The sequence below is a fragment of the Gorilla gorilla genome, chromosome 5 (genome assembly GCF_029281585.2).
Source record: "Gorilla gorilla gorilla isolate KB3781 chromosome 5, NHGRI_mGorGor1-v2.1_pri, whole genome shotgun sequence".
In the NCBI taxonomy this organism is placed as follows: domain Eukaryota; kingdom Metazoa; phylum Chordata; class Mammalia; order Primates; family Hominidae; genus Gorilla; species Gorilla gorilla.
This window is the reverse complement of record NC_073229.2, coordinates 54,221,720-54,240,722: the sequence shown is the minus strand read 5'-3', so window position 1 is coordinate 54,240,722 and position 19,003 is coordinate 54,221,720. Positions and strand designations below refer to the sequence as shown.

The 19,003-nt window shown below is 41.2% G+C and overlaps 1 protein-coding gene across 3 annotated transcripts in view; it reads right to left on the bottom strand.

The window, feature by feature from the left end:
- Positions 1 to 19,003, bottom strand: part of KCTD20 (potassium channel tetramerization domain containing 20) — a 48,241-nt gene that overhangs the window by 10,402 nt on the left and 18,836 nt on the right. The window contains exons 2-6 of one of the 3 annotated variants that reach the window (XM_055390295.1): positions 14,974 to 15,071; positions 10,416 to 10,621; positions 5,614 to 5,887; positions 1,434 to 1,536; positions 946 to 1,066 (exon numbers count right to left, since the gene is read on the bottom strand). In XM_055390295.1, coding sequence (XP_055246270.1) covers positions 946 to 1,066; positions 1,434 to 1,536; positions 5,614 to 5,887; positions 10,416 to 10,575 — 658 coding nt within the window. In that variant the 5' untranslated portion in view covers positions 10,576 to 10,621; positions 14,974 to 15,071. Of the gene's footprint in view, positions 1 to 945; positions 1,067 to 1,433; positions 1,537 to 5,613; positions 5,888 to 10,415; positions 10,622 to 14,973; positions 15,072 to 19,003 lie in introns of those variants that run through there. The other 2 variants (XM_031011945.3, XM_055390297.2) reach the window with 2 other exon arrangements.

The following is a 19,003-nucleotide window of genomic DNA, read 5'->3' as shown; positions in this document are numbered from 1 at the left end:
ATCCCAGCTGCTCTGGCAGGAGAATTGCTTGAATCCAGGAGGCGGAGGCTGCAGTGAGCTGAGATTGTGCCACTGCACTCCAGCCTGGGCGACAGAACGAGACTCTTGTCTCCAAAACAAAACAATAATAAGCCAGGCGTGGTGGCATGTACCTGTAGTCCCAGCTACTCAGGAGGCTGAGGTGGGAGGACTGCTTGAGGCCAGAAGTTTGAGACCAGCCTTAGCAACATAGTAGCAAGACCCTATCTCAAATTAAAAAAAAAAAAAAGCAATATCATGATCAGGAGAACCTGGCCACTTTGTGCTGTTTGACTTTATTAGTGAACTGTTCCTCATGTTGGACAATCAGTATCCTTGTTTGTTAGAGTCGAGACACCAAAGTCCCAAGAGGGAAGCAGTCAGCTTGGTCTCCCACTGGTCAGGCTCCATTTAGAAACTACTATCTGTTTTCCTTTGTCTACTCCAGTTCCTCACAGTGCTTTGAACTAAGAGAGGAAAAGGGTTAGTATCACATCTCTGCCTCTGCAGAAGATTTTCAACCTAAACTTGAAACGCCTTCTGTTTAGTAATAGAAAATATCAGCTGGGCTTGGTGGCTCACGCCTGTAATCCCAGCACATTGGGAGGCTGAGGGCGGGCGGATCACCTGAGGTCAGGAGTTCAAAACCAGCCCGGCCAACATGGCAAAACCCTATCTCTACTAAAAATACAAAAATTAGCCAGGTATGGTGGCAGGTATGTGTAATCCCAGCTACTCAGGAGGCTGAGGCAGGGAAAATCCCTTGAATCCAGGAGGCGGAGGTTGCGGTAAGCCGAAATCGTGCCATTGCACTCCAGCCTGGGCGACAGAGCGAGACTCTGTCTCAAAAAAAAAAAATTCAGTGACTTCCAAGAAAACTCAAAGTTCAGCTGCTTAAGTGCAGCTGGCACCTGCTCCTGTACTTACTCAGATCTTGACATCGGATAGTGTTGAAGTCAAAATTAATGCAGAGATAATCACAAGTATCTCTAAGATCTGGGATAGAGATGCCATCAGGACAATTGATGATACCGGTTTTGTAATAATCCTGTAAATAGATTAGGAAGAAAAAATGTAGGCAGAGAACAAGATGAAAAATTACTTCTTCATCCCTGTGCATTCCTGGTTCTGTTAAAGCAATGAGCTACTGGAATTATCACCAAATTGGATGATTCATTAGATGGCAAAACAGCTCCTGGCTATCTTGACTTGTTTAACCAGAACTTGGTAACTGATAGAGCTCACATACAAACAAGCAAGGACTTAAAAGTTACAGGAATAGAAAACAAAGGGAGAAAGGAAACAACTGGAAACCAGAGACCCTAAAGTCAATAACATAGTTGATGGAACTCTCAAGGCTATTGATCACACATGCCCCTGGGGAAGAGAATGTAACAAAAAAGGCTACCACACACCAGCACTGTGCGAAATACAGTTGCACTGATGCCTTCAGCAATCTCATACTCTCCCTTCTCATTGGGCCGAGTGAAGTTGTACTCTCTTCCTGGTCCAAACATCCTGAAAGATATCCGGCAATAATGTTATCTTCTCCATCATGATTCTTCACAGATGAGATTTCTCCCTTCTCCACCTCATTCTGGAAGACTCCATCCCACTCTCTCATAGTATAAATTAAAAACACAGCACTGGAACCCAATGCCTACAAGACAACTCAAGTCTTAGGAAGCTCCCTTCAGACAGGAAAAAAAGGCAATTGCTTTAAGCATTTGTGTACAAAGAAGAATGAAGGATCAAGTCCACAAAGTTCATCTGTAGTGAGTTTCTTTGGCAGTAAATGCAGTAAATAGCAACTGCAGAGGTGGCCCTTGGAAAATCTGTGTTGAGATGGTGGCCTTTCATGCCCTCCCCACTGCCCAAGAACCTGCTTTTCTATACTGACAGCTCAGAAAGACAGCATCTAGGCTCCTTTTTATTCCTGTCCCCTCGTCTGTCAATACTGACCTATCTAATACGCCATTCATCAATATTTCTGAGCTTTACTTTTCAACATCTCATCTTCTGTTACATGCAGCTATGTTAATGCTTTCCTGGTATGTCTTAATAGTCAAGCTCTGGGGGAAAAATGGCCTTACTCAATACAAAGAATAATTAATGATGGGATTTTCAGATCAAGTAGAAAAGGAGGGTAGTAGGTATTAGGCTTATCAGCAGTTTACTGCATTTCAGAGAGAGAGGCTTGCCGTCAGCATGAACTCAGAAGTCATGAGGGTACAGGGAGAAGAGCTTTTCTTATTTGCCTCTCCCCATCCTTCCTCCCTCTATCAGATCCCTTGCAGTCTAAATGACCCCATGACTTCCACTCCTGCTGCACTTCTGTGTATGAGCTGTGGAATGGTTAGATAACACAAAGGATAGGGCAGGCAGCTGCTATCTTCAACCAGCCTAAGATTTGACTTCCCAATCAAATGGGGGTTCACTGCCATTTCCTTCCTTAAACTGCTGGGAAATGTTGCTGTTCAGTTGTTCACAACTGTTGTCCTCCAGCCTGAACTGGCTGCTTTTCTTTTCTTTTTTTCTTTTTTTTTTTTTTGAGACGGAGTCTCGCTCTGTCGCCCAGGCTGGAGTGCAGTGGCGCGATCTCGGCTCACTGCAACCTCCGCCTCCCAGGTTCACGCCATTCTCCTGCCTTAGCCTCCCCAGCAGCTGGGACTACAGGCGCCCGCTAGGGCGCCCGGCTAATTTTTTTTGTATTTTTAGTAGAGACAGGGTTTCATCGTGGTCTCGATCTCCTGACCTCGTGATCAGCCCGCCTCGGCCTCCCAAAGTGCTGGGATTACAGGCGTGAGCCACCGCGCCCGGCGAACTGGCTGCTTTTCAAAGGTCTGAAAATGATTCCATTTCGGCCGGGTGTGGTGGCTCATGCCTGTAATCCCAGCACTTTGGGAGCCGAGGTGGGCGGATCATGAGGTCAGGAGATAGAGACCATCCTGGCTAGAATGGTGAAACCCTGTCTCTACTAAAAAAAGAAATACAAAAAATTAGCCGGGCGTGGTGGTGGGCGCCTGTAGTCCCAGCTGTGCGGGAGGCTGGGGCAGGAGAATGGCTGAACCCGGGAGGCAGAGCTTGCAGTGAGCTGAGATCGCGCGACTGCACTCCAGCCTGGGCGACGGAGCGAGACTCCGTCTCAAAAAAAAAAAAAAAGAAAAGAAAAGAAAATGATTCCATTTCACATGCTTCCGAAATAACTGTACCACACATAAGAATTCCATCTTGATAAAAGTAGCCTCCAAAGAATGCAGATGTTTTTCTGGAATGCTCTGGTTGAATGAAGTCTAGCTCAGAGAGCTTTGAATAAAAATAGTGAACATATTGTAACTATAATCCCCCATTTATTATCAGCTGGACTTCAGCTCAGAGTTATTTATTTAGTAGTGGCATGGATCTGCATTAATCCATTCTCTTTCTCTCAGCTTCTCCCCTTGTGACTAGTGGCCCACATCTGTAAGCTCACTGGCTAGGCTTACAAGTACTGTATATAATCATAGGACAGGTAGCCACAGAACAGAACAAATCTAAATAACTTACAGAATTTATGACCTTGCCAATTCAGCTGAATGAACCATAGAGATAAAGAACCAGACTCTCCTCTTCATGGGACAACCCATTCCAAGATTCAAAAAACCAGTGTCACCCAAGAATCTGTTACCCAGAAAACATCTGCCTTTCTTCTCTTGATCACTACTTTCAGAGGCAACATACCTAAAACAGCCAGCCTGTACTGAGAAACACTTTTTTCAGGGGGTGGGAATGATGGTAATACCCAAACTGAGAACAGAAAGTCAAACCTGATAAAAAATAGAGGGCCAGTCTGGAAAATGTTTTAATGTTCTACTTTTATCTTAATTCAGACGTTTAAGAAATATGTAGATAGGTTTGGTTCTAATTAAAAAGTGGTTCGCTGTGGCCAGGCGCAGTGGCTCACGCCTGTAATCCCAGCACTTTGGGAGGCTGAGGTGGGCGGATCACGAGGTCAGGAGTTCAAGACCAGCCTGACCAACGTGGTGAAACCCCATCTCTACTAAAAATACAAAAATTAGCCGGGTGTGGTGGCACACACCTGTAATCCCAGCTACTTGGGAGGCTGAGGCACGAGAATTGCTTGAACCCGGGAGGTGGAGGTTGCAGTGAGTCGAGATTGCACCACTGCCCTCCAGCCTTGGTGACAGAGTGAGACTCCGTCTCAAAAAAAAAAAAAAAAAAGTGGTTCACTGTGAATTTATATGTTCAAATACACATATATTTGAATGGCTGGATTCTATTTAGCCTAGAATTCAATAAATTAGTGTGATCAATTCGAATTTCTAACTCAGTTTAATTCAAAGTCCTGAGTTAGATCTCTAAACAAAATAAAATCTACTTCTAAGTAGATGAAAATGATCAAAAGCCAAATCTACATGTATAATATCATTATTATTACTATTTTTACTCTTATCCCAATTTGCTCTTCCTTAGGTTAAGGTCTATGGTTGGCCAGAAAGACAATCTCTTTACTCCTAGCCCAGGCTCTGAGACTCCTTCCTGGACAGTGTTCCTCCTTAGTAGGCTATTTCCATTTCCTAAACCGTAACTCTAAAAATCTGGGGGCCAGAGACGGTTAAGAGGAGATAAATCTGAATGAAGCAGCACAGAGAATGGACCATGAAGAATAAAGAGGGCAATTATGAAACAAACAACAGAACAACTAGGTTTAAAGATTCCATTTAAAGATTCCATTTCAAAAAACTTGAACAGTAATGGAAGGCATTAGAAAATGACAGTGTAGCATCTGTTGCCAAGCATAAAACTTGCAATAGATGGCAGGGAAATGCTTTTCAGTAAAATAGCTTTGTTCTTGTGCCATGCAGAACATTTGCCTAATACTGTTTTTTATTTATTTATTTTTTTAAAAAAGGGAGCAAGATTTAGGTCTCACCTTACCCCCAGCATCTTTGACCTGTGAAACTCTGAAAACATTACTTAGAGTGAATTTGTAGAGGTGCAGAGAATGAGATTTAGCAGGTTATTTTTTCATAGTTTCCAAATAGATTTTATTTCCTTTTGTGGGGCTCATTTTACTATACTGGCTTTGTAAATGAAGTACTCTCCCCACCCCGAAATACCAACATGTATTAGGCTTTTACCAGCTTGCCCTCCCTTTCACAAATGTATGAGGGCAGAAAAATAAAAATACAATGCTTTTTTTTTTTTGAGACGGGAGTCTTGCTCTGTCACCCAGGCTGGAGTGCAATGGTGCGGTCTCGGCTCACTGCAACCTCCACCTTCCAGGTTCAGGCGATTCTCCTGCCTCAGCCTCCCAAGTAGCAGCTGGGATTATAGGTGCCCGCCACCACACCCAGCTAATTTTTGTATTTTTAGTAGAGATGGGGTTTCACCATGTTGGCCAGGCTGGTCTCAAACTCCTGACCTCAGGTGATCTGCCTGCCTCGACCTCCCAAAGTGCTGGGATTCCAGACGTGAGCCACCGCGCCCAACCTATACAATACTTTTTATTGTTATATCTAATGCAAGATAAACAGCAGGTATTTTTATTTATAGAGAACAGAATGAATTTGGAAGAAAATTATCATCAGTTACCTTCCCAGCATGGTATCCGGATGAGCAGTGAAAATCTGTGGATTCACAACAAAACGTGTGCCATCTACAAGAAGCGTCACTTTCTCTGGTGCTTGGGAATGGGAATTACTGCCAAAGCCCACACTACTGTTTCCAAATCTTTCTGGAGCAATAAAAGGTTCATGGTTCCGTTTATTCCCACTTTGGAAGCAAGAACCTTTGATGTCTTCAGCAAGGGGCATTATGTGAGGGAACTGAAGATTTGCTGGCTGAGAGGCATAGTCAAGTGAGAGGTCTAAAAGAACATACAAAGAAACCAAAACAACTTGAGAGCAAAAGCCTTGAGAGAAAAATAAACCCTGTCTTCTTTAAAACAACAAGTAAACAAACAAAAAACCCCAAATTTTAGATGTTCACAGGCAAAAAAAAACCTCTTGCCTACAGCAAGTAAAAAGCAAGCAAACAAAAAAACTAGAGACTTATATTGGATCTCTTCCATGTACATGTGAGGGTTGGGGGAGGGAGAGGATGAAGGCAGGATGCCCACACTTGAACATTATTTAAATTTTCTAAAGTAAACTATGTATATGGTTAAGAAAAACAGTAGAGAAGAATTTATGTGGAGGCCCAGCAGTCTCCCCTGCTATTCCCTATACCTTCCCTGGTGTTGGTTCAGAGGCAATCACTTTTTACTTGTTTTCACTTCTATTGCTAAATAATACTTTTATATTTCCCGTGTTTTATTTAAGGAACCTGCTACTAATATGTGCCAAAACTATTCATTTTCAGATTCTTCAAAATTGTTTTAAAATTTTAGGAAGGGGAATATTACACTCTGGTGACTGTTGTGGGGTGGGGGGAGGGGGGAGGGATAGCATCGAGAGATATACCTAATGCTAGATGACGAGTTAGTGGGTGCAGCGCACCAGCATGGCACATGTATACTTATGTAACTAACCTGCACAATATGCACATGTACCCTAAAACTTAAAGTATAATAAAAAAAATTTATTTTTCAGAAGGGATAATGATAGTCTTTAATTTTCCAATATATTACTTTTCCTAGAAATTCACAGTAAAAGGCATTTTCACTATGTACAGGAGAATCCTAACATCACCTACACTATTTTTTCAAAACGGCAGGTCTTACTCTCAGCAGAAAAGTTCCAGTGCAAATGGCATTAGGATTCATTCATGAAATCTGTTTCTTAGTATCACCAAAAAGCTGTTTTCTTTAAGCAATTTATTTAATTTTTCTTTCCTTTCCTTTTTTTTTTTTTTTTTTTTGGTGATGGAGTCTCACACTGTCGCCCAGGCTGGAGTGCAGTGGCGCGATCTCGGCTCACTGCAAGCTCCGCCTCACGGGTTCACGCTATTCTCCTGCCTCAGCCTCCCGAGCAGCTGGGACTACAGGCGCCTGCCACCATGCCTGGCTAATTTTTTGTATTTTTTAGTAGAGACAAGATTTCATCGTGTTAGCCAGGATGGTCTCTATCTCCTGATCTCGTGATCCGCCCATCTTGGCCTCCCAGAGTGCTGGGATTACAGGCATGAGCCACCGCGCCTGGCCAGTTAAATTATTTAATTTTTCTACCTGGTCCATCATCTATATTGAGGATAAATAATGTTCACTCCATATACCTCACAGGGCTGTTTCACTTATAAACTGAAATTAAGGATGTGAGAGCACTTAAAAATAGGCCGGGTGTGGTGGCTCACGCCTGTAGTCCCAGCACTTTGGGAAGCCAAGGTGGGCAGATCATCTGAGGTCAGGAGATCGAGACCATCCTGGCTAACATGGTGAAACCCCGTCTCTACTAAAAGTACAAAAAATTAGCCGAGTGTGGTGGCGGGTGCCTGTAGTCCCAGCTACTCAGGAGGCTGAGGCAGGAGAATGGTGTGAACCCGGGAGGCAGAGCTTGCAGTGAGCCGAGATCGCGCCACTGCACTCCAGCCTGGGCAACAGAGCAAGACTCTGTCTCAAAAAAAAAAAATATATATATATATATATATTAGCCAGAAGTGGTGGTGGGTGCCTGTAATCCCAGCTCTCAGGAGGCTGAGGCAGGAGAATCTCTGGAACCTGGGAGGTGGAGGTTGCAGCGAGCCAAGATTGCACCACTGCACTCCAGCCTAGGCAACAGAGCAAGACTCTGTCTCAAAAAAAAAAAAAAAAAAAAAAATTATATATATATGTAAAATACTGCATGATACAAAACAGGCTTAAAACTAGATATATGAAATCTGGATGTATATAGAAGACAATCAGAAAGAAGTAAGTATTTACAAAGGATTACCAAAGGGTTCTTTTAAATAGGCAGTCTCCTCAAGTGATCCGCCCACCTTGGCTCCCCAAAGTGATTACAGGTGTGAGCCACCACACCCAGCCCTATTTTGTTTTAATGTAAAAAAAGTTTTTTAATGAAAAATTCCAAACATAGGGAAGCACAAACTTAATATAATACATACGCCCCATCACCTACATTTGGCAAGATTTGTTAACATTTTTCTATCTTTTCTTCAAGCCCTTTTTGAAAAAAAAAAAAAGTTATCAATACAACTGAATTACTCCCATTCCTCTTGTTTATAAAATTTGTAAACAAATTCAGGAACATGATTAATGCCCATGACCTCTGGGAAATTAGTCTGATTTCCTACACTCAGACAACCAAATAAATTGTTGGGTAGAGGACACTTAGTTTTTTTCCCATTTGTTTGTAGATAAAAGGCAACAAAAATCCAGATCAAAAACCTATTTAGAGTTCCCATCCCATAGCTTCTCATAAACTTTCAATGTGGTCTCATGTTTGCACACCAAAAGCTACGCTTCCAGGTAACCCACAGGCAATCACCAGGTAACCCACAGGCAACCCACTCTGATCACCAGGATAGGCTTTCACACGTGAGGTGCTGTTTATTAAAAACGAAATAGATACCTGGGCCGTGCGCCGTGGCTCACGCCTGTAGTCCCAGCACTTTGGAAGGCCGAGGCGGGCGGATCACGAGGTCAGGAGATCGAGACCATCCTGGCTAACACGGTGAAACCCTGTCTCTACTAAAAATACAAAAAATTAGCCGGGCATGGTGGCAGGTGCCTGTAGTCCCAGCTACTCGGGAGGCTGAGGCAGGAGAATGGCGTGAACCCGGGAGGCGGAGCTTGCAGTGAGCCGAGATCGCGCCACCGCACTCCAGCCTGGGCAACAGAGCGAGGCTCCGTCTCAAAAAAAAAAAAAAAAAAGAAATAGATACCAGAATTACTAATTCAGTTCTTTAGAATGCTTGATTTCTCCCCAATAATGAAGCAATTAAAATGGGTTTATTCCGAAACCCAAAGAAGACACCTCAGGTTCTATCCTGCTTAAATGGGCGAGTAGGAAAACAGACTCCTTGCACAAGTTCTCCCTAATGGTGTACTCTTCAGCGGCAGTCATAGGCTTTTCTGTCAGTTAATACACATATAGAAATCATCTCAGCCCACTACCTCCTAGCAATGTGAACCTGAGCAAGTTACCTAAGCTTTCTAAGCCTCAGTTTCCTCATCTGTAAAACAAGGATAATAGTTGTAAGGACTAATCTGGAGTAGAGTCAGCAAATTTTCCATAAAGGGCTACAAAGTAAATATTTTAGGCTTGTGGTCAGTCTCTGCCACTACTGTAGCAGGAAGGCAGCCACAGACAATATGGACATGATGGCTGTTTCATTAAAATTTTATTTACAAAAACAGGTAGACAGATTTGACCAGTTTGCCACCCCTGATCTAAAGAATGTATGTAAAGTTCCTAGTACAGTGAATGTTCGATAAATGGTAGTTGCTATTATTGGTGCCATTGTTTTAATTAAAAGTTAAAAAGAATCTCAGTTTATCGGGAGCTTTCACATCTATTAATTTGTTAATCTACTAGCCTTGTGAGGTAGGAAGAATTTTTTTTTTTTTTGAGACACAGTCTCCCTCTCTTGCCCAGGCTGGAGCGCAGTGGTGTGATCTTGGCTCACTGCAACCTCCGCCTACCAGGTTCAAGCGATTCTCGTGCCTCATACTCCCAAGTAGCTGAGATTACAGGCATCTGCCACCACGCCCGGCTAATTTTTGTATTTTTAGTAGAGATGGGGGTTTCGCCACATTGGCCAGGCAAGTCTTGAAGTCCTGACCTCAAGTGATCCACCTGCTTTGGCCTCCCAAAGTGCTGGGATTACAGGCGTGAGCCACCGTGCCGGGCCTAGGAAGAATATTAATAGCCTTGTTTTCTAGATTAAGAAAGTGAGGCTCGCCAGCCTTGGCAAAATGGTGAAACCCTGTCTCTACCAAAAATATAAAAAGTTAGTTGGGTGTGGTGGTACCCACCTGTGGTCCCAGCAACTCGTGAGGCTGAGGTGAGAGGATCACTTGAGCCTGGGAGGCAGAGCTGCAGTGAGCCAAGATCGCACCACTGAACTCCAACCCGGGTGAAGAGTGAGACCCCATCTCAAAAAATAAAAATAAAAATAAAAAATAAAGAAAAGAAAAAGCAGGGCTCAGAAAGACTGAGGATCTCATCCATGGTTACAACTAATAAGCAGCTGAGCTGGAAGTTGAATGTCTTCTGACTCCAAACCTGTGGCTGTTTTTGTTTGTTTGTTTTAATACCATTATCACCGTAGATGTGCTAGACTGATTAAATAAGTGGAGAGTTTCTGTGAAGGTCAGCTTTATGTAATTGTGATATGCAAGCTAAGCAATTAATTGGATAATTTATTTAGATTAAAAACATTCATGCCTTCTGGGTAGAGCAGATGCTCTGGTATTGGAAAGCCCCCCAAATTAAGTCAAGAGCTAATCACTGTACCTTCATTCCTGGGACCTAGAGGATAAGTAAGATTATGAGGACCAGATGAAGCCAGGCTATTTGCTTCTTTTTCTTGGGCTGCAGCTGAAGTATCATCCACTAAGCAGCTGGCCTCCTGCCGCAATAACCTGTCACTGTCACTGCCACGGTGAACATTCATCCTTAGATTCTGAGTCCTGAACTGTCCGTTTGATCAGAGAGAAATCCTGGAACACAGGAATATGCATGATTTAGAACTCACAAAACAGATTTCTAAGGACTTCCATGGTATGAAAGCCAAACTAGAAAACTGACAGCTTAGCATTCCTGTTCTCAGGAGAAATAGGCATCTTAAACATTTTTGTGATTTTTATATCGATAGGAATCGGGCTGATTTAAATGGTCTTTATCAAATTACTAAGAATGCAGATATACTTGTTACCAGGGAATAATTTTATCCATGAACAGACATCAAATTCACTGACTTTGGCCACATTCATGATCAATTCTACGTTAAATGGTGGTACAATAATTTTGTGGTATTCATATTACAGAGACATAGGGCAGCAGAGAGTCCAACTTTTCAACTAAAGAAAACCTATGTTTTTTTAAAATTGACACATACACTGTTGCAACAATTAAGCACCAGGAAATTAAAAAACAATCACAACCTTAAAGCCAGTGTGAGAATCATCTGAGCTGAAGAAAAAAGCTAATTCTGATTGTAGAGCTCAAGTTCTCATTTTTATCTCCCCTTTTCTCTCTTTCACTTTGTATACCTTATGCTCAATCCCGAAACCCCACCTCAAAATCACACTGGCTATAAAGCTAATCATGTCATTCATCTCTCTCGAAAGCAGTGCAGAGTCCCCATGAACAACACACACTATGTGACTGCCACGTGCAAGACCCCCAGTGATCAGGCAGGATGGAGATGCCACAGCAGCCACACAGGGGGCCTCATAACTTTCTGCTGGTTAATCATGCCCTGCAACCCTTCCATCCTCGATGGCGGCTACTCAAAATATTCCTGAAGTTCACTCTACTTAGCACTTTCACAGTTTACACTGTACAAATTTCCACTGGCATTCTGGTGGAAGAATCATCTTAAATCACCAGTAATTTGTATGCATATGGATTACATGCTTAATATTTTAGGAAAGAGGAAGCTCACTAAGGGCAGTAATGCATTTTAATACTCTGAATTTCCTGGCATACCAAGCATGTGGTAGGTGCCAATAAACATCTATAAAAAATAAACATAATAAATATCTGTAATGTAAATGAAATTTTGAATCCCTTCATAACATATATTAAAATATTTTTAGCATAAAATTGGTCAGTTTATGCCCTGATCCAAGTTTTCACTTAGATGAAATGTAAAAATGACCACTTTGATAAGATGGATAGAGGAATATGCCTGAAAATAAATCATGCTAAAGAAGAGATACTTTCAGTTGATGAAATCTTTCTCAGACAATGGCTCTTATTAAGCAAATTGAAGGAATAAAGTGAATGTATTGATAGAAAACCTTCAATGTGACTACAGCTTTTTTCACAATTATCCTTTCTTAAAAATAAAGTATTTATATTACAAAAATGCAGCCATTTAAAATTGATGTTTGGTGATTGGTAAAGTCAAACAGAACCACCAATGCCTTCAAGTGTGGCTCAGATGTCAAAATCAAGTCTACAGAATAAGATAAAGAACAAGGTCCATGGAATTGGAAAGAACATTACCAAAGACGGTCTGCTGCTTTAATCTTAACTGGTTTTGAACCATAATATTCCAGTCTATTTACAGCTCCTCCAGCTGCTCAAGAACCAAGTTCAAACTTCTCTTTGTTGCACTCGAAAAGATCTCTTGAACCAACACACAATAAGCTTGACTGAGCCTGCTTCTTGAGAACTTGCATGGACTAGACTGTATAAGCCACTTAATTTAATCTTCATAATGTAAGAAAATCATTTTGTTATCATGGTATAAAAAATGTCCTAGTTTATAAAACCAGGCCTCCAAAATCAGTTTAATTTGTATATGGTGAACTAATAAATGGATGTACTTGGAGTTTAGCAGGGTAGGTATCACCACGGAGGGAAAATAAAGTAACTTTCTCAGCACTTAACAGGTATTTGCATTTAATTAATTTTTATTATAAGTAATACACAAATATATTCCTAAGAAAATTCAAACCTTATAGATAATGCAAAAAAAGGACCTTTTGATCATCATTCCCAATCCCAGTCATTTCTCCAAGTAACTATCATTACTTGCTTGGTATGAATCCTTTCAGACTTTATTAAAATGCATGTTTATTATTCAGATATACTGGGGAAAGCATACAGTTTTTTAAAAACACACAAATTATATACTATATGCCTCATTCTCATTCTGTAATGTTTTTCTAAATGTTCTTGAGAACCATCCATGATTGAAGATTGAGATCTAGTTCATTCATTTTTAAGGGCTGTATAATATTCTATTAATACAATTTTACTCTCCTCCCTATCAATATTTAAGTTGTTTATAACAAACAAATGCTTTGACGAGTAAGATCAGAGTGTACTATGGAACTCCAAGAGAGGATTCAGTTTGCAGAGTTTTCCCAAATGGATTTGGCTTCAGAATTTCTTTTTTCAAGAAATCCTTCAGAGCCAGGCACAGTGGCTCACACCTGTAATCCCAGCACTTTGGGAGGCTGGGGCGGGCGGATCACGAGGTCAGGAGATCGAGACCATCCTGGCTAACATGGTGAAACCCCGTCTCTATTAAAAATACAAAAATTACCCGGGCGTGGTGGGGGCGCCTGTAGTCCCAGCTACTCGGGAGGCTGAGGCAGGAGAATGGCGTGAACCTGGGAGGTGGAGGTTGCAGTGAGCAGAGATGGCGCCATTGCACTCCAGCCTGGGCGAAAGTGCGAAACTCCGTCTCAAAAAAAAAAAAAAAAAAAAAAAAATCCTGAAGGATTTTCGGAGTCTTTCACTTGTTGCCCAGGCTGGAGTGCAATGGCGCCATCTCAGCGCACTGCAACCTCCACCTCCTGGGTTCAAGCGACTCTCCTGCCTCAGCCTCCCAAGTAGCTGGGATTACAGGCACCCACCACCACGCCCTGCTAATTTTTGTATTTTTAGTAGACACGGGGTTTCACCATGTTGGCCAGGCTGGTCTCAAACTCCTGACCTCAGGTGATCCACCCGCTTCGGCCTCCTAAAGTGCTGGGATTACAGGTGTGCATGACCACACCCAGCGCAGGATTAATGTTTAATGGCACATACTTTCAGATATCACCGAACCCAGCATTTCCCAAAGTCCCCTATAAACTCTATTTCCTCTAAAATCCCAGAATGATGGAACAAAAATCTCTTGACTTATGAAACCTAAGAAGCAAACTGATACCAAGTTCTTCAACAAACCAGAGCAGGCAGTTTAAATATAATAGTAAGGTTCTATTCCCCTTCCAGCATGGATGCTTCATTCAACTTTGAATGATATTTTCATTGCCTACCCTGGTTCACTTCTGTAGCCATCCCCCAAATGAATCTTCGTCCTCAGAACAGATTGAAGGCAGGGAAAAAAAAAAGGAAAGAAAATAAGGCAAGGCGCAGTGGCTCACACCTGTAGTCTCAGAACTTTGGGAGGCCAAGGCAGGAGGATCTCTTGAGCCTGAGAGTTCAAGACCAGCCTGGGTAATATAGTAAGACCTCATCTCTAAAAAAAAGTTAAAAATTAGCCAGACATGGTGGCACATGCCTGTAGTCCCAGCTACTTGGGAAGCTGAGGCGGGAGGATGATTTAAGCCTAGGAGGTCGAGGCTGTAGTGAGCTGTGATTGTACCACTGCACTCCAGCCTGAGCAGCAGCGCAAGACCCTGTTTCAAAAAAAAAAAGAGAGAAAAAAAGCAGCAAAACACAGCCAGGCGCAGTGGCTCATGCCTGTCATCCCAGCCCTTTGGGAGGCTGAGGTGGGCGGATCACCTGAGGTCAGGAGATCGAGACCATCCTGGCCAACATGGTGAAACCCCGTCTCTACTAAAAATACAAAAATTAGCTGGGTGTGGTGGTGTGCACCTGTAGTCCCAGCTACTCGGGAGGCTGAGGCAGGAGAATTGCTTGAACCCAGGAGGCAGAGATTGCAGTGAGCTTAGACCACCCCAGCCTGAGTGACAGAGAGAGACTCCATCTCAAAAAAAAAAAAAAAAAAAAAACGAAACAAAACACTTGAACAACAATATAATTCTCTATTGCTGCAAAACTATTTTTTGGTCAACACAACTCTGAAGGTCACAGCAATGTGCAAGAACCAGAGGTTCACCACCCTGTTATAGCTTAACAGTAACTGAAGAGACTGCTTTGGAAAGGCAGCAAGAGTTAAAATGTATATTAATAATGGAACCCAGAATATACAGCTGTGAAGCAAAGAAAACATCCAGCAAGCCAGTTCATGCTTCACTTCCACACATTCTGTGAAAGCATTTTATACACTCTGAGGAGCTATATATTTTAAGAGTATATATTTTATTATTTATTTCACAGGCCTCCCATGAAGGCCCATATTTTGTTAAATCTTGATTTTACTGACCTGGAACAGCAAAATAGTTTTATCACCATCATCTCCCCATCTTGGAAAATGTATATACAGTCTTTGATAGTGGAATTATCTCTACATATTCCTTGCACCTAAAAAAGAATGTACTGGTTTCTCTCTAGAACAGTCATCTTGAGTATGAATCCACAATAGCCTGTAGATAATAAATTTATATATTTTCTTATTTGCAATTTCTCCTAATCAATTATTTCTGAAGAAAACAAGGTATTTACCTAGATCATTATTCCCTTAAATAAATTCAATATCCTACCATTGAACTACTCAGATTAAAAAAAACAAACAAAACAAAACAAAAAACTAATTGGAATGGCATGGGGGCAATAATATTGATGTATCTCAAAAGCATAATGCTTGCATACTGTTTTTTTTTTTTTTTGAGACGGAATCTCACCCTTCTTGCCCAGGCTGGAGTGCAGTGGTACGATCTCAGCTCACTGCAACCTCTGCCTCCCGGTTTCAAGCAATTCTCCTGCCTCAGCCTCCTGAGTAACTGGGATTACAGGCATGCACCATCGCGCCCGGCTAATTTTTGTATTTTTAGTGCAGACTGGGTTTCATCATGTTGGCTAGGATGGTCTCGATCTCCTGACCTCGTGATCCACCCACCTTGGCCTCCCAAAGTGCTGGGATTACAGGCGTGAGCCACCATTTCATACCGTTAATAGTGCAAGGACATGATCTTTCAAAAGGCAGTACCCTTGTTTATACTTAGGACCGTATCTCCACTCTGTGTAGGAGGTGGGAGGTGAAAATGAAGTAGGATGCCACAGAATTTGGTAAATAAGCTAATCTGCCCTTAACCCATATCCCATAATCAAACTTAAGAAGTAATTATATCTTTGCCAAACCTTCATTCCAAACTGAAAAATCCTAGCCCTTCCAGTCTGTTCTTATGTGAAAACCACTTGGTCTAGTTCCATTGTGCTTTTTCTTTATGCATGCTAATGAGAACTCTGCTAATGTTTTCTATTAAGCAGGTTTTCTGTTTTGCTGCACATAATGCTCTCTGGTGACACCCAGAATTTCTGGGAATAGGTTAGAATGGGATGAAGTTTTGGGGAGGGGAAACAGAGGGGGATGGGGAAAATCTAAAATGTCTACAAGACCTCCTTCTAGGACTATTATGAACTCACAGTAAGAGGCTACCATATTCCAAAAGTACTGAGTCTCTACAAAAGATAAGAAATTAGCTGGGTGTGTGATGGTGTACATTTGTTGTTCCAGCTGCTCAGGAGGCTGTGGAAGGAGGATCACTTGAGCCTGGGAGGTCAAGGCTGTAGTAACCCATTATCATGCCATTGCACTCCAACCCATGACAGAGCAAGACCCAGTCTCTCTCATTCATTCATAAATAGAGTTTATACTGATGTTTTCAGTTCAAATTTAATACTGGTTTTTCCTAACTCATTTTATATTAGTGTATCTTTTCCTTCACATTGAAATTCTTGGTTCATAGACTAGTTTCAGAATTATAATGTCAAATTACTAGTAACAATAAACCTACTAAGTTTAGGTGTTTTGGTCAAGGGAGCAGTTCAGTTCTTTTTGTCCTTAAAGCATATCCCACTAAGGATGTACAGTCAGTATGCTATATTCAAAAGTTACTGTATATTTTTTCTCTGTATGTTCTGTAAGGTAGGTTCATTTGTTTCTCTTTTTATTCAATCATAGCATTTTTCCATTATTTTTAAAATGTATTTCCTGAATATGTAAAACATTTACATGGTTCCGAAGTTGAAGACTCATAAAAAAGGAATGTTCAGAGAAGTCTCTGTCCTTCCCCCTTTTCCATCTCAATCTGTTCCTATTTATTCCCTACAGATAACCAGTTGTCTTAGTCCATTTGTGCTGCTATAAACAAAATGCCTGAGACTGGGTAATTCATAAAGAACAGAAATTTCTTTTCTCACAGTTCTGGAGGCTGAGAAATCCAAGCAAGATTAGTATGCTGGCAAATTGGGTATCTGGTGAGAGCTGTTCCTCAAAGATGATGGCATCCAGGCGTCCTCACATGATGGAAGGAGAAGGGCTAGCTAGGTTCCTTCAATTCCCTTTTATAAGGCCTAATCACCTCCTAAAGGCCTCCCCTCTTAATGGTATCACCTTGGGGGTTTAAGTTCCAACACAACAATTTTGGAGGGACATATACATTCAAACCATAGCATTGGTTTTGTTAGTTTATCTTTAATGTTTCTCTTTGCAGATATAAGCAAGTATGTGTGTACATATACATATATTCTTAACTCCTTTTTTCTCTTATACAAAAGATAGAATACCATATTCTACCAAATAAAATACCATATTTTGTACCTTGTTATATTACTTAACAGTATATCCTGGAAATCACTCCATGGGAGTTCATACAGATATTCCTCATTCTTTATTATGTCTGCATAATACTCCACTGTGTAGCTATTAATATGCAGAGATTAGATACAGAAAAGGGAAAAAGGGCATTCCAGGCAAGATGAATGACAACTGGCAGGAAAATAAGAACAAACAAGGCTTTATTACTATATGAAAGAGAAAGAAAGTAAACCAATCAGGCTAGAGAGAAGGATTAATGAAAAAGGGTGGGAAAAGTCAAGGTTACCACCATATCATATAATTCCAGGGAAGACCATGCACATCATCATCTAAGGAGTATATAAAGCACAGCTTAGATAATTGTACACACTCCCTTGGGTAAAGCTAAAGACAAAAAGTTGGGGCCAGTTTACAGAGGCACTTAGATTATAAGGTAAAATAGGATTCTGTCTTGTAGCCAAACTTTCTGCAGGAAGGTGTCATGTTCAAAATGTTGCTTTAAGATAAACAGGACCACAGACAGACTGGAGGGGCTATAAGAGAAGGTTACTAAAACTGTCTAGGAGTGAGGTAGTAAGTATCTTACTGGGCTGACAGCGAAGAAAAGGGTATTACCTAAGACAGTCTTGCTTACCTTCAAAGAGCTTACAATCTAGTTGTTGAGATAATGTATTATTTAAGAGTTACATAATACAGAAATGATATTTTAGAATCAGAAGAGACCTCAGTGATCATATTGTCCAATGGTTCTCAAATCCAGCTGATAATCAGAATCACTTAGAGGAACTTGTTAAAACATCTTCTTGGGCCCCATTCCCCAGAGATTCTTATTCAATAAGTCTTTAGTTGGGTCTGGAGAATCTGAACTTGTAACACGCTCCTCAAGTGATCTCCCACTGACTGGCGATGTTTGGGAACTACTGTTTTAGTATAATCTTTTCATTTCATAGATGAGAAGCTGAATCACAACAATATTCTTTTCCAAGAATGTTACAGAAGATTACAATCTAGGGGTTGGGAGGCCTTTTTAATCAAGACCCAAAACCCAAAAGCGAAATGAGAAAGACAAATCTGACCACAAAACATTTAAAAACATTTGTATGGCAAAGGATCCTATAAACAAAGACAACAGACTTGAAAAACTACATATGTAACAGACTACGAAGGGTTGTTATCATCATACTCCACAAGGGTTATGAAAATACATGAAACTAACACAACAGAAAAATGGTGAAGGATGGAAAAGGGGCAGATACCCAAAAGAGAGTTGGTGAAGCTATATTAATAGCCTACAAAATAGAATTTAAGGCAAAAAACTACACAAGCTTGGCAAGGCAGAAAATTCAAAGGATATCTGTGGACAGGACTATTTCTGCTCATTTCTACTTGGAAGAAAATCATAATGAGAAGCAGGAGAGAAGAAGGCATTACAATTCCACAGGAAAGCTCGTACTCCTCTGATTCCACTTCCCTTTTCCTTCCTCTTTCTGTACAAATCACAGGCCAGGCTAACAAGCTGACAGATAAAAGTACAATGACAGAGTGACAAGGTTAGAATTGCTTGGATAAATTTTCCTGTCTCCTCTATTTGACACTCCTAACTTACTACCCTTAGTACGTTTTTGTCAATATAACTTACGATGAAAGACAGCTTTTAACTTACATAAAAGACTATATGAGTTACAGTACTTTTTTG